The 15187-nt window shown below is 32.4% G+C and overlaps 3 protein-coding genes and 1 long non-coding RNA gene across 10 annotated transcripts in view; 2 read left to right on the forward strand and 2 right to left on the reverse strand.

Annotated features, from left to right (window-relative positions):
• Nucleotides 1–7817, forward strand: part of LOC105836241 (uncharacterized MFS-type transporter C09D4.1) — a 56936-nt gene extending 49119 nt beyond the window's left edge. For 3 of the 6 annotated variants that reach the window (XM_036282849.1, XM_012680150.3, XM_012680151.3), the window contains exons 2-9: nucleotides 223–433; nucleotides 972–1187; nucleotides 1721–1945; nucleotides 3989–4127; nucleotides 4335–4552; nucleotides 4772–4875; nucleotides 5165–5275; nucleotides 5584–7817. In XM_036282849.1, coding sequence (XP_036138742.1) covers nucleotides 392–433; nucleotides 972–1187; nucleotides 1721–1945; nucleotides 3989–4127; nucleotides 4335–4552; nucleotides 4772–4875; nucleotides 5165–5275; nucleotides 5584–5845 — 1317 coding nt within the window. In that variant the 5' untranslated portion in view covers nucleotides 223–391 and the 3' untranslated portion in view covers nucleotides 5846–7817. The remainder of the gene's footprint in view (nucleotides 1–222; nucleotides 434–971; nucleotides 1188–1720; nucleotides 1946–3988; nucleotides 4128–4334; nucleotides 4553–4771; nucleotides 4876–5164; nucleotides 5276–5583) is intronic. The other 3 variants (XM_036282835.1, XM_012680149.3, XM_036282854.1) reach the window with 2 other exon arrangements.
• Nucleotides 7818–7973: 156 nt separating this feature from the next.
• LOC105836234 (transmembrane emp24 domain-containing protein bai) lies at nucleotides 7974–10865 on the reverse strand. Of its 2 annotated transcripts, XM_012680132.3 has the most exons (6): nucleotides 10548–10865; nucleotides 10229–10358; nucleotides 9775–9845; nucleotides 9632–9634; nucleotides 8616–8742; nucleotides 7974–8403 (listed from the first exon to the last, which is right to left on the reverse strand). In XM_012680132.3, the coding sequence occupies exons 1-6, from the start codon at nucleotides 10725–10727 to the stop codon at nucleotides 8282–8284; spliced, it is 633 nt and encodes a 210-aa protein (XP_012535586.1). In that variant the 5' UTR covers nucleotides 10728–10865; the 3' UTR covers nucleotides 7974–8281. The 2 variants fall into 2 exon arrangements, with proteins under 2 accessions (XP_012535586.1, XP_012535587.1); XM_012680133.3 differs by lacking the exon at nucleotides 9632–9634 and having other exon boundaries at nucleotides 10548–10862.
• A 534-nt stretch (nucleotides 10866–11399) lies between these two features.
• LOC105836236 (signal recognition particle 14 kDa protein) lies at nucleotides 11400–12960 on the forward strand. The gene is made up of 4 exons (XM_012680135.2): nucleotides 11400–11559; nucleotides 11631–11703; nucleotides 12069–12181; nucleotides 12256–12960. Exons 1-4 carry the CDS (start codon nucleotides 11536–11538, stop codon nucleotides 12370–12372), a joined length of 327 nt encoding a protein of 108 aa, XP_012535589.1. The 5' UTR covers nucleotides 11400–11535; the 3' UTR covers nucleotides 12373–12960.
• Nucleotides 12961–13216: 256 nt separating this feature from the next.
• Nucleotides 13217–15073, reverse strand: LOC114255183. Its single transcript, XR_003626472.2, has 2 exons — nucleotides 13906–15073; nucleotides 13217–13559 (listed from the first exon to the last, which is right to left on the reverse strand). It is a non-coding gene; the product is annotated as an uncharacterized LOC114255183 (long non-coding RNA).
• Nucleotides 15074–15187: the final 114 nt, after the last annotated feature.

Genomic DNA, 15187 nt, shown 5'->3' on the forward strand with positions numbered 1-15187 from the left:
CGTCAATTGATTCCCAATATAATTTTGCAATGACGTTTTCCTACAACGCAGTAGTTAATTTAACGTAATACATGCTTCTCAGAAATAAAGACGTTAACAAAACTTCCATTAAAATATTGACTTTTTAAACATTTCTGTCATTAATATTTCAATTTTGCTTTCATCGGAGATTCGAGCAGTAAAAGGTGGAAGAAGTGAGATCGATGTTTGTTTGAATTTTAGGGAAAGCGGCCTCAATAAAAAAGGAAGGACTGCCTTGGTTCGTCTCTTGATGATACTTCTCTGCTCTATTTAATCAATATCGTTAATATTGCTCGGTATTAATGATCGTGACGCACGTTGGCACGAAAGCTTGACGGAAGTTGCAAACAGACACTACTATTAGTTAAAAATGAGTGAATCCATCGTTGATTGCAACATGCATCCGACGCAGGTGAATAATTTTGTTATCGAACGAATAAAAATCACGGACGGTTGCGAAAGAGAAAAATCGAAACATCGAGGAAACATTGGACAATTGGTCTTCGCTTTGAGTTGACGCGATATTTTTAGCAGTGTTATTATTTAAATCCTATTGAACCCCATTAAAAGGTGATGATATAGTCACTTTATCTTTATGTATCTTTCATACATTTTACTTTTAAATTCGATATTTCAAAAAATTAATGGACTTTTATCCCAAAGATATGCTGTCATAAGAATTAGAGTCAATATAATTTCTACTTTCACATGAAACTGCATTAAAAACGTTTTAATGTTACTTTTACCGCTAATAACGTATATTAATTCAATATGTACATAATTTAGCGTCACTTTCAATATAATATAATATTTAACATTAATTCTCATCCTTCGTTCTTTCGAGCGATTAAAATGTACAGCGAAAGATCGAAGATATTGCGCTTTGTTGAGACGTTTGGTGTATAAGAATAAAAAATTCAAAGATCGCGAATGGATGCCTCTGATTGCAGGAGATCAAAGTATATAAGAGACGATGGCTGATCCTCATACTCTTCGTGGTGTACAGCGCCAGCAACGCTATGCAGTGGATTCAATACAGTATTATTACGAATATTACGAGGAAATATTACAACGTTTCGGATTATACAGTGGATATGACGAGCATGATATACATGATAACATATATACCGTTGATATTTCCCGCCAGTTACCTGCTTAATAACTTTGTAAGTAACAGTCGCGTTAACGATAGAGAATGCGGAAAGCAAGGAATATTTCAAAATGGAATAGCGGAAACATTTCGTGTGTTATGTCCCGGAAAACTGTCGTGCGTTTTCTTAGCTACGAATTTCTCTCGCATATTAAATTCCTGGGATTACTGGGGAGCGGCGTTCATTCTTGGAAAATTGAATCTCTTGATTTTTCTTTTTTATATTTTAATATCGAACTGCAACGGCAAATAGAGATGGTGATGTGCATGTGTAGCATCTTATTTGAAATGCCACTGAACGCATTTCGTTTATAGACAGTTTTACATTTGTATAACTGGATACAAAGTCGTCTGAGATAGCCGGATTTCACATAATCCCGCAGATGATGAAACGAGAGTCTCATTTGAGAAATAATATCTTCTTTTTGAAAAGTTCTTCTCAAGTGATGCTCGAACAAATAACATTTTATTACACGCAATTGCGGATATTCCTGTCCGTTGACATCTGTGCAAACAGACGAATGTATGGGAGAACGGATGGAATTTTAGGGCCTCAGGTGTACGGTGATCGTCGGGGCGCTCGGGACCGCCCTCGGTTCCTGGGTGAAGGTGTTGAGCGTGGCTCCTGATCGCTTCTGGATCACGTTCATCGGTCAGACTGTGGTGGCGATCAGCCAAACCTGCATTTTGTCCGTTCCAGCCAGATTAGCTGCGGTATGGTTCGGGGACAACGAAGTCAGTCGAGCCTGCGGTATTGGTGTCTTCGGTAACCAGGTAGGTAAAGATGATCAATCTTTTGTATATAATCAACACGATATATCTAGAATTTATACTTGAACTTTGAGAAAATCTTAAGAATTTCGATCATATTTTCTCTCTGGAGAAATTAAAAATTAATTTCTTTTATCAAACCGATTAGCCACTTCGAATTGTAAATTAAATTGTGAAAGGTAAGTTGTTGCGTTTTACAAGTTTTTCCAAAAAACTTGAAGAAAAAAAAAACATAAGAAATGAAAAGAGAAAATATAAGCAATGTGAATCACACAAGTGATTGCTCTTATATCTTTTGCGATTTGAATAGTGTAAGAATTTAATTTTGCATTGCGCAGTTTATTTCTTGTATTTTGAATCTATGTGTTATCTTCGCACAAATGTCTTCACGCGAATACAAAAGGAGTAATGCATCAACCATTTGCAACATGCTAACGGAGTTTCACGAAGCGAGGTGTTAATCCACGCAATAAAATCGCTCTAATTACCCGGATCAAAACGCGAGATAATGTAGCATCGTAATTCGATAATAAGTCAAATAAATTCGACACTTTTGACGCACGCGGTATTAATTAAATATCTTGTGTCTCTTTTCTCATTTGCGCAAACAAAGATACAAATACTAATAATTCATTATTATATGAAATAAAATTGTGATATCTTGATAGTTCTATCTCTTGATGTAAATTAATAATTTTCGAATTTATTGCATATCTGCGCGCAACAGTTATTGTTTCCATCTCTCAAATGTATTATAATTTAATTTAATTTAATTTAATATTATTTTGATGGAAAAGCCAGGACGTTCCTAAAAAGTTACTGGAAAAACTAATTTTTCAATCAAAATTCTTATCTAGTTGGACTTATAATTTATCTTAATCTATAACTCTGTGATTTTAACAAAAATGCCATCTTGTCTTGATATTTTTTTACGATCGTTATGCCTGTCTCTTGAGTTGAATGCCCGCTATTAATATGTAAGGCCCGATTTTCCGTGACGTTAAACGTCGATGTGCGACAGCACTTGTTATTTCAAAAACGTAAGCGGGGGCACTCGACATTGTCACTGGCGACACGTGTCACGTGCGTGCGGACAATGAGAATGGATCTTGCGCGCGGAACAACGGAAGTGACAGTCTGGAGTACTCACTGATCGACGAGAAGGGTGCTTCGAGATTTAAATTGCGTCGTGATTAGGTGGGAAACCGAGTCGAAGTGGTCACCCACGTTTAATTTCGCTACCTCGACGGCCGTGTCTGCAGGGAGATGGACGGATAGGGTAGGGACAGGGGATTCAGTCTACGTCGCGAGTGATCCAATTGATCCAAGGTGCCGCGGGCTGCGTCGCCGCTATCATTTTATCAGCCGTCGCGGTCGCACTTTATCAGGGAATCCGTCGCGCCTTAATTGCACTTGATTTCGCAATACGATAAAACGGAAGCTCAATCCGATGCGCTTTACAACCATGTTCGTGCAAGTGTTGTAATTGCGGGTTCGTAATTAAAAATCCGTAATTAAAAGCGTGTCGCACTGGCTCCAACATCATGATTTTTCAGAAAAGAAAAAATCTAGCTGACCACGTTTTCCTTCCTGTCTCTACCGCCTGTAACTTGTATATTATAACTTTAGCTACCGTCTTTAACGATACAGATAGAAGATATAAGACATGTCTTTGCAATTATTGAAAAGATGCATACAGTGAACGCTTTTTTTTATATAAATATATATATTATATATTATTGGCCTTTTGATTACATATAACAGAAATTATGTTATGTTTTAACAACTAGAAACAAAAAGATTTCGTTAATGATTTATAAAGATATAAATACGCACAATATATATATATATATATATATATATATATATATATATATATATAAATTTAATTTATTCGGCAAGCATACAGTGATTGTGTTCTTGAGGCAGTAATTGCTATCTATATAGTGACTGGTGAACATCTACGAATTTACATGGCAAACATTTTTTTTTGGCTTCTTCAGCGACAATTTCTTAGAACGTTTGTCACTCGGATTTCTGTTGCAGCTGGGTATAGCTATCGGTTTCTTATTTCCGCCAATGTTAGTGCCGAACACAGGGCTGTACGACATCGAAAAAGGATTTCAACGTATGTTCTATATCGTCGCGGCTTTCACATCGGCTATACTAATCCTCATATTACTCCGTACGTATATATAATTTTATTTATCGTTTACAAAGTTATACGATCTGGCAATAAGATTTCGATGTTAAAAGATATGTATATTTTATGTGAATATATAGGAATCGAATTTACGAGTTGAGATTAATTTAATCTGGGATTTTATAATCAAGCGATATATATTCTTCCGTTCTTTCACTATTAATTTTTATAGAAACCGATAATTTATAGTTTTCAAGTCGGCACCACCTTTACCACCTAGCCTCGCCCAAGTTAAGCAAAGAGAAAAATCCGAAAGCAACAAGGAGATGAAGAATTTTTTTAGTTCCATCACAAGGCTATTGTCGAATCGCGGCTATCTGTTGCTTTTAATCAGCTATGGCATCAACGTCGGCACGTTTTACGCTATAAGCACCCTCCTGAACCGACTTGTCACCAAACAGTTTCCGGTAAGTAATAAAGATCGCGTAGACTTTTCTCTCGATTTCCGACTCACTTTTTGGCAATTATGAATTTTATGTTTATTGTAATTGAGGTCTCTCACAAAAATTTGTATTTTCTCTTCGAAGATTACGGGCTAAAAAATTATTAAGGGCATTATTTTTAAATAATCTTCTCGATTATGTCTCTATGTTGAAAAGAAGTAATAGGTAACGTCTTCTTTTTAGGGAAGTGAACAGGACGCTGGTCGAATTGGCTTAACGATAGTTTGCGCCGGGATGGTAGGCTCCATTGTATGTGGTATTTTATTAGACAAAACACACAAATTTTGGTGAGTAATTGGATGTTTTCCTGATATCAAATTAAAAAAATTTGATTCCAATATTTTGTTAACTTTTAGTGGTATTAGTTAAATTAACTTAGTCTTTTTTGAAATTAACACAAATTGAACTGATTTATAATAATTATTATGAAATTAAAAGTAAAATTTGGTTCATACTATAAATATTTTATCAAACCAATTTATTATATCAATCATGTTGAATTAACTTTTATCCTAATTTATTTGATGACAGTAAATGTATGCAATTGAAACAACGCAGGAAATAACGAATTTACAGGTGGACAACGGTAGGAGTGTATATTTGTTCTTTAGTGGGTATGATAATCTTCACTTTCACACTGGACAAAGGCGGAATATACGTTATTTACATCACAGCTGGTCTTCTGGGGTAAAGTCCAATGATTGTTTTCGTCGCAAAACTTTAAAATATTATTTTATTGTTAAACTTATGTTGAACTCTGGTTTGACTTTTATACACTTTAGTTGTAACTTTTGTTGAAAATTTCTGTCGTTTTTGTCTTATCTCCTCTTTAAATATTCATAAGACACGACGGATAATTGAGTCACCGTCTTTACCTTGAGACTATTTTGAAATTTTATGTGACTTTATGTAAATATATTTATAAATATATGTATATTTTTATATATTTTTCTATTTATATGTATTTTGTTTATATTATATCATTATTTTTATAGTTTCTTTATGACCGGTTATTTACCGGTTGGCTTCGAACTCGCCGCAGAACTCACGTTCCCGGAGCCAGAGGGAACGTCAACGGGTCTCCTAAACGCGGTCGTGCAGATCTTCGGCATCGCCTTCACTCCGCTCTATCGCTACCTGCTTAACATTTGGGAGGATATGTGGGCGAACGTTGCGCTGTGCGGTATCCTCGCAGTTGGCGTTTTGCTCACGATTTTAATACCGAATGATCTGAGACGTCAGAAAGCAAAGGCTTAATAATCCGAACAACAATCGCCGAGACAGTAACGCGATGAGCTTTTCAAGATACCGCAGTTGGAACAAATAGTTTTCATGTTGACAATACTCTCCGTAACTTATTATCAAAGTCCAATTGGGACTTAATTTAGACAGGTCTTAGAAAAATTGGCAGGTACCGATTTTTCTAAAAAGGTAAATCTTTTTGGAATTAAAGTAGGAGCTCTAAAAAAATAGTCGGTTAATATAATATGAAAAGCGTTTATTTTTTGTATAGGACTTCCAGATTTTTACTTTAAGAGAATTTTTAGAATGTCTATAAATGCCGAGATGCCTAACGTTGAAAACTAGAAAGATGTTTGAATAATAGATCAATATTTTTGTGAAAAAATTAATAGCTGGATTTATCAAAAAATTCCTAGTAAAAGAACAATGGTACAATTGGCTTTAAAAAAATAGAGCTATATATATATATATATGTGTGTGTGTGTGTGTGTGTGTGTTTAGAGATATATTTTTGTCGTTATTGCTATTAGATGTAGTAGAAACAAAGTGGTCTAACAGATATATGTACAAACGACGAGGAAAAGCAAAGACCGTCGAAAAATTTTTGATCCTGTTATTAGTTGAACTTTTTAATCTCAGGTAAGCAGTAGTCTGTTTACGGTATTATGCAGTAACGAATTAAAATTCTGAAAATAGCGATAAATTATCAAGAGATAATAATTTTTTAAAAAAATAATAGAAATCCATATTGCGAAAATATAAATGTTTATTATGACAACAATTGACAATAATCTATGAATTAAACTTTTGTTATTTAAAAAATTCTCATATTTGAATTTTGTCAATGAATAATAATAAAAAATTATACATAAATTTTTTAGAGAATGTTAAAATAAATTCATTGTTGCATAATGTCTATTTTAGTATATCTAAATATGTAGTCATGAGTCTATATGAATTGTTATCGAGCAAATACTACAATTTGCGATAGACGATAGACATTGGCTGAGTTCGGGAAGACGCTATTAGCGCTAAAAGTATCATTCTATCCTTGTTGCTCAGTGAATGTCGAAGAAAGATAGAGCACGCTCCCAATGCCAAAAGCGTGCTCTCCGAACCCAACCATAGTAATTAAAAGTGATAAGCGCAATGAGAGTGACTGTTCGAGATATAACTTTATTGCGGTAATAAATGAATGTTACATTGACAGTATTGATACGTAATAAAAATAGAAAGAAACTGTTTCGACAATTTAAACTCGAATTATATCTCTACTATAAAAGCATTAATAATTGTCTATTAGTTTTTGGTAATATAATAATTGCATCAAAATGTATAACGATCGTACTATTGCAATAGATGCGATACATAATTTTATTACCGCAAGCTTACTCCGTTTATTATATCTACAGTGTACTAGTTTGATCATCATTGTCATTCTCTCACTTTTAATTACTTGATTGTTTGTCTTGTGATAAAAAGTTATTCAAATTTAGATGTTATTTTCTTACTTATATGTACATACGTGTATATATTGTTATTCTAATTTTTTTCAAAAGAACATTTCATTAGAATATATAGCTATTTATAATAACTTTGATTAACCACGGAGTCTATTTACGTTCCAGATGTAGTCGCAAGTAAATATTAGATATTTAAAAAGTTACCGTAGCTTTAAGAGAACGTAAAGTCGGTATTTAAAAACTTCTGTGTTCATGTCATGTGTGCCATTATTCTAATTTCAAGTTTAAAAAGTGAAAGCGTAAGAGTATTTACGTTACGCGATGTTAAATATGCTTCAGAATCATATGCGAGCGAATAGCTATTTAAACCACAGACACAATCCTGAAGGCGTTTGCCTTCAAATCAGCGACAAATAAATCGTCTTCCAATGTGATGTTTCTTCATTATATTTTTTTAGGCCATTTATTATATGTATGTTCCCACAAAGTTGTTCTATTTTATAAATAAAATGTTGAAATGATAACGCATTATTTTATATAATCATACATTGGCTCGTAAGAAATATATATCAAATAAATGTTTATAAATATATATATAATATATATTAGATATCCTAATATTAAGACAAATTTCATGTATAATACAAATTCGAATCTTTTAGATAATGAGTCTTTAGAGATCTATTTTATTACCATTGAGGTATATTTTTATTTACGAAACTTTCTATCTTACAATTGCTTAAATAATGTGTTCTCGACATATGGGCAATGTGTGGCGAGATGAGGTTTTATCTTATTTTACATTGATTTGAATGAGGTAATATGATTGTAACGCGTTTTTGCATATTTATTCAAATAGTATTTCTTAAATATTTTGATGAATGTAAAAAGTGTTTCATAATTTAAATACAAATTACAGGTAACAAAGATGAAAACCTCAAAAAATAAGTATATTTTTTTACATTTGTATTATTTATTACAAATGCATTTATTCAATGAGTTTCTTCATCCTGAAAAAGCGTCGGAAATAGAAGAGTTGCCAAGTGGATAAACCAAAGAGGACGCATATCGAAAATATACTGAAGTATAATACCCGAGTGTTCGTGGCCTCTAAAATACAAAAAAAAGATGCTCGAGTTATTGAATATATTAATCATTCTATAACTACAAATATTTAATTATCAATATAATTATAATTAATTATTCTGTTTATGATTTAAAAGTTTCATAATATAATTCAATATAAAAATTTCTTTTTGAAACAAAGTATTTTTTAAAATTAATTATAATAGAAGAGAATTATAATTTTTCTTTTTTTTTACCATTTGTGTCTCTCATTTCTTCCTCGTTTTTGCGCATTCTGGCAAAGTCTTGCACTATCGCCTCAGACAAGTCTTCTAACCGTTTCAATTCCACTTCTACTGGTTTCAATTTGGCTGCTTCACCGATCTATCAACGAAAAAGATAATGATTTTCATCAGGAAGTGATATCATCCATGATGAAAAACTCAGCAGTCTTATTAGTATTGCGTGATACAACAGTTGATACAACTCAATAATAAAGAACGCAACTACTATAAAATTAAAGCCAAATGTAAATAATTTCTCTGCGTGTATGTGTTTTGCATAGAACGAAAAAAAATTAGACAATGTGATGTACAATGGATTGCAAATAGTTCTAATTTTTGAGCGGTCTAATCCGATAAAATCAATATTAAATGTATTTTATCATAGATTTCTCAAACATCTGATCTCAAATACAGGTTACATAATTTTCGCTCAAAAATATTAAAGTAATACCGAATATTTCAGCCTGTACTTCATCAAAACCTTTTGGAAATAAAAACAGCTGTAGTAGGAAAAAGTATTTCAATTCTGAGAGTACATGATTGAATTAATATGTCATGTTGTTGACAAGAAAAAACTGAAACATTCGTTATTAAATTGTTTGACTGTTACACTATATATATGGATGTACCATTAACATATTTTTAAAAGATTTGAAGAAAAAAAAATTTTCAGTACAATTTGTTTCAATATGATAATATTTATATAATATGGATATAATAAAATATTGAACATATTTTAATATGATTAATAAATTCATTTCAATGAGAAGGACTATTTCACAGCTGAATACAATTAATGCATTCATGTTCAATCAAATAATTCTAATCCAATTGTTTTCCTCATTAACAGAACATCCGTGACAGAAGCATGCACAAATTAACAAAACTGTTTTGCATTTTGGTAAATCTAAGATTGACTGGCGATGCACAAGTTTATGATAAAACACATGCGAACGAGAACACAATAAATCGAAAAAACTCTACTTTACCAACTGCGCCGCGGAAACAAGCCACATATAAAAAGAAAGTAGACAAAATAATGTCAGATAATTTCTTTCGATCCCCGGTTATGATAGATTAAATAATTTCTTTTTGTAGAGGAACAAATATTCATAAGAATAAATAAACTTACGCCTTCATAACTCTTTGCTTCAATACCACGTTTCGTAATTAATGTAACTTCTTGTCTGATACCGCGTTGATCTGAAATAATTTTTCATATCAAGTCATTAGATTTTGAAGATCAGAATTATAAAAATTATCAAGTTCTCCCCAAAAGAATTTTAAAAATATTGAATTCTAAAATCTTATTAAATCTCATTTTAAATATTAGATTATAAATTCTATTTAATTTTAAAAGTAAATTATAAATTCCAAACATTTTAAATCTAAACTTAATTTTTAACTGTAAAACAATTTTTAAAAAAGATATATCTTATAATTCTTATTGTATTTATTATTTCATATTTTATCATAATAAAATGTCTTCTTTCCTCTTTCTGTATTTTTTAACTATGTTTTAGTGTAATTCAATCAATTGTATCAAAACAATCTAACAAGCTAAATTAAAAATCAAGTATACGTACGGCTTGGAACACGTGAAACAAAACATATTTCAAAAGTATCGTAAGTTTCTGTTACAAAAGAGAACTTCAACATTTTTCCATGAGGAATATCCTCCTTTTGTGATAATATATGTCCTTTGGAATCTGCAATCTGAAAAGACAAAGTACAAAATTTATTAATACTCATTATGACTTTATAAGCAAAGCAAACAGTAAGTTCCATCACAGCTGTTATAAAAACTGCAAAGTATTAACACAAAATGTTAAGTAGTGTTGAACGCTCTTGCAGGAATATTTTGGCAAGGAGTAAATGAAAAATCGTCGAATGTGCTCGACTTACCACGTAATTCGTTTTCTGACCCATCGCCTCGGACACCTCGTATTCACCTGTGACGAGTACATTCGCGTGGACTTCCTCCTTCAGACACTTATGACCGTTTGGCTCCAGGTAGAACATGATTCCGTGAACCTGAGCGACCAAAAGAATCGCCAGGAGGGCTTTCACGTAAGCCTGGGTCATTTCGCTCGTTCCTCTCGACGATCGTCTTGAAAAAGAGGTGTTCCTTCCGTGTCACCAACGAAAAACTCGGCGCTCACACAACATCACAGCATCACGATAATCACGCGATGAGGTGGCAGCCACATTGGTCATTAAACACTAACGATAAAGATAGACGACTCTCGACGTCCCGACCTCTTGAGGAAAACGGTTTGGCGCATCGTTCAAAATTATTTTCAAAGAGAAAATGAAAAACTGTAAAAGTGATCAGATTAAAAATTTTATGAATCCAGAATTTTTATTCACATTTCAAATTAAATAGAATTTAGAAGCCAATGTTTAAATTTTTAATTTTAAAATTAAAGAGTGGGGAGGGTATTTAACAAAATTTTAGAATTTAACAATTTTCAAAATTCCCCATTTCTGGAACTTAATAATTTTTTTAAATCTAAAATTTACTGACTTTCTCCTATTATGTTCGAAATTTAGTGAAATTCCAAAATCGTGCTTTGAAAAATTGTAATAACTTGTAAAATTTCATTTTGGAAATTCAATGATGTTTGAAATCCTTTTTTTTTTAATTAAAAATCTGATTTTTTGGTTCTTTATCAATAATCAATAATCTTATAATAATAATTACGAAAGATTGATCGTTAATATTAAGTATGCGGATTATTCTCTAGGTATCTCACATGATCTATGATTCTGCCGCATAAGCAAAAATTTGCGGCTCTGTTTCCTAACCTCGTCTAACCTCTAATAACCTCATTCAGCAGGTGATTATATATTCGACGTGCTTCGGCGTTTGACATATGCTACCATCGTCAGAATGGTCCTCTTGGAGAACGACGCGGTAACTTGACGTCTCGTCGTTCGACATTTCTCTTTTCTTTCGTACAACTAACCGACGAATTTTCGTTGCAGTTCTTAGCGGAATTAACCAAACTCTTTGACAAATCGCGTCTCTCGGGCGCGGTGTCGCTCACCATTAAAAGATGTGAGTATCCCTTGTTTTATTCAAAGCACTTAATACTCAAACAAAAACTATAATTTTTTAAAATAAATTATTAATTGAATTACTTGGAAAGCTATAGGACTTAATTTTTATAAAGTGTTTGACAAGAAAGACTTTGATAAGAAAGAAAAAGGGAATCCAGTAATATAAATTTATATATATTAAGTTTATAAATTTATATTGAGAGAATCTAAAAATATTAATTTATATTACACTTTTCTCTTGCGATATTAACTTTTATAACTTGTTTCTTTTTTCTTAAATTCTTTCTCTTTCTCTTTCTTTTTCATACCTGTTTCTCTTCCTTTGCATGCATGTAAAACTTAAAAAAAATTTTTATTTCACAGTTAATGGACATAATAAGCCGGTGCCTAGAGAAGGTAGACCTCCTTTACCAAATCCTACAGAGTACCTTTGCCTAGTCCGAGCAACGCTTCGTAATAAAAAAATTTCTACGGTTGTACGTATCTTTCATGCAGATGGCAATCAGTAGTACTACTTGCATTTCTCTGAGACACAGTTTTAACTTTTCAGATCCATTCCAAGGATGTAAACAAGTTCCAGCAGGCATATTGGAATCTCTTGAAAACGAATATAAGTGGTCTGAAGAAATTGAAGAAGACGAAATCGGCAAAGCCGAAAGTTCACTGACCTAGCGAAGATTAATTGCGCGACTGTTGTTTATTTCTTTGTTATTATAAAACTTTCATACTGTGTTCGCCATATATTTATCAACTCGTCTACTGTATAAGCCAACGAGGAAGGCAAGTTTTATGCAACATTTTGTATAGATTGATGTATAAAAGGTTAATAATACTGTTATGAAAGTATGCTCATATGCAGATGCTAATATATAATCGTGCACAGTTTCACAAATTTTGTAATGATAAAAGCAGTAAGAGATTTAGTATTATTATTAAGAATTTGGACCAGATAATCGTGAAGCATAATTTAACATAATTATACACCATAACCATTTATATTGGTTATATAACCAACGAATATGAAATGTAAGAGATAATATCTTAATATTTTTTCCTTCAATCCTATTGTCAGAAGCATGATCTCTCAGCATATTTCTGTGTACATTTCTAAAATTTACACAGATAACATCATCTTTAAACGTTGGTTCTGAATGGTTAGATTAGAGAAATTCTCATTGCAAGATATTCTTGGTGGTGATTTGTCATTGCTTTGTGAGACAACGATCAAATAAAAATCATACATTTCTGATTTAAACTCAAATCTTTGACATAAAGATACATACCTCACGAGTCATGATTACTACATAATCTTAGTACTACTATATTAAAATTTTTCATTTAAATAACTTGGTATTTAAAATAAAAATGATAAGATTGTAGAAAATAGAAGAAAATATGTAATTTAAATTTACAGCTAAATTTTAACATATTTTCACAGTTTCACGAGACTGCTTATGTGTTTTTATATCTAAACTTAAATTTTACATAAAAATTATCATATTCGAGTGATATATAATTATAAAAATAATTTATTAATTATTTTTTATCATTTTGGGTGGCGTTCCCTGGCGTAAAAATTAGCACAGTCAACTCCTCGCATAACATTTAAGCCATTAAATTATGTTTGTACTGTTATTTCATTTAATGTAAATCCCATATGTAACAATTTTCATATTTTATTATTATATTTATAGTATTTTTTCTTGTTCTTTATCATGTCATTTGAATATAATAATTTTTTATACAAACTCAATTTAAATTTTAAAAACTATTTATAAGAATACTTAATAAAAATCCATTGGTGATCTCTTGAAATTTCAGAAGGACTTTTAAATTCCGATGTCATTGCTCCATCTGCAAATAATAGAATCATAGTGACGTGAAGTCGAGATATATCATTCCTCTAATCGTTCGTCGTAGGAATGTTTGTTATCTCGGGTGACGCGAAATCTTTGTCCCCGTTCCGCGAGATTTATGATGCTACACTCTCGGGGATGTCACAAAAACATCTAATCGATTTATCATTCGTCTATCAGTCTGTCGAATAAATCTTTCGCGAGCGACAATCTTCAAAATATAATTATCTAATGGTTGTATACATGTAAGTTTATTTTAACGCTATAAACATTTTTTGCGGGTTTAAAATTGCAGCGGTTTGCGCTTGTATCTTACGTTTATTGCGTCTCGGAATTTAGCTTACGTTATTTTCGACCCGCGATGAATGTTTCATCGTGAATTCTGCAACCGTGTACCTTCAAGATTATGGAGTTTCAACATCGATAAAACTCAACGCGTTAGTTCGTCATTTCATATAATCGAATGAGAATGATAATAAGAAGGTCGCGACATGTATATAGAATCGTGTCAATATTGTTGTAGAATCTCATGAAATTCGATTATATTTTTCGCGAATCACACTTTTTCCTCATCTCAGATAATTGGGTGATCCGCACGCGCCGCATTACATATTGCACGAGTATTCTTAGGCACTGGACTCGAACGTGGACCATTGTGCAAAATCCTCTGGGGAACTGCCAATGTAATACCTGACGTAACGTGAATTTATTGTTGTATACATTGCGGTCGCGAATAAACAAACGCGAGGAAATCGTCACTCCTCACGAGCTCCCCATTGTGCTCTTTTCGTGATCGAGAAATGACGTGAATTAGATGACAGAAAAATCGATTCTAAGAGACACTTGAGGAATTCATTTCTTCTTGATGCATATAACGCGGCATATTTTCAATTTAAAGAGCAAAGTTTATAAGTTAATGTTGAGAGAGATCGAATAAATATATATTTTTCAAAATGTTGCAACTTTCACGATAGATATTGAAGATCTTCTATACTTGTTGTTTATATAGCAATAAAATTATATGCAAAGTATTATGAATAATAGAATGCATAGATAAATTAGCGTGACAGTAGAAATAAATTTCGAGCGATATTCGAGAAAAATTCTGGTTGTTAGTGATGGCTACCTTGACACGATAGTCCAGTTCCAGAATGTACAAGTTGTATTTCATTCTAAGAATACCGTTCTTAAAAATATACATTTTTCTGGCTGCGAATCAGACTTCAAAGCAAGACTTCAGATTATAAACAGAACACGCATAAATTGAACGTCAATCGAAGAAAAAAACATGACGATTCGATGCGATAAAAAGAAGCAACTTAAAACATTAGCTTTTCAAAATCTTAATTTTCGCTTTCAAAACCAATCTTTATATATTTTCATCTTTTGTGTATATTTCACTCTTTTTTTTTTCTATATAAAAAAATTACTTTTTTGCAACTCTGTCGGACGTACAGATCTCCTGAAGCTCGGATGTCGTTCGTGGCTACGTCGACGAGGGTGACTACGTCCTTAACACGATTCTATTTTTTTCGCGGATGCATCTGCTCGAGGAGGCGGCGCGCGGGGACCACGACGATGACGCAATTCTCGTTTCGTTCCTGCGAGTCATACGTGCGTAGACGA

This window comes from Monomorium pharaonis, chromosome 1 (genome assembly GCF_013373865.1).
Source record: "Monomorium pharaonis isolate MP-MQ-018 chromosome 1, ASM1337386v2, whole genome shotgun sequence".
Classification (NCBI taxonomy): Eukaryota; Metazoa; Arthropoda; class Insecta; order Hymenoptera; family Formicidae; genus Monomorium; species Monomorium pharaonis.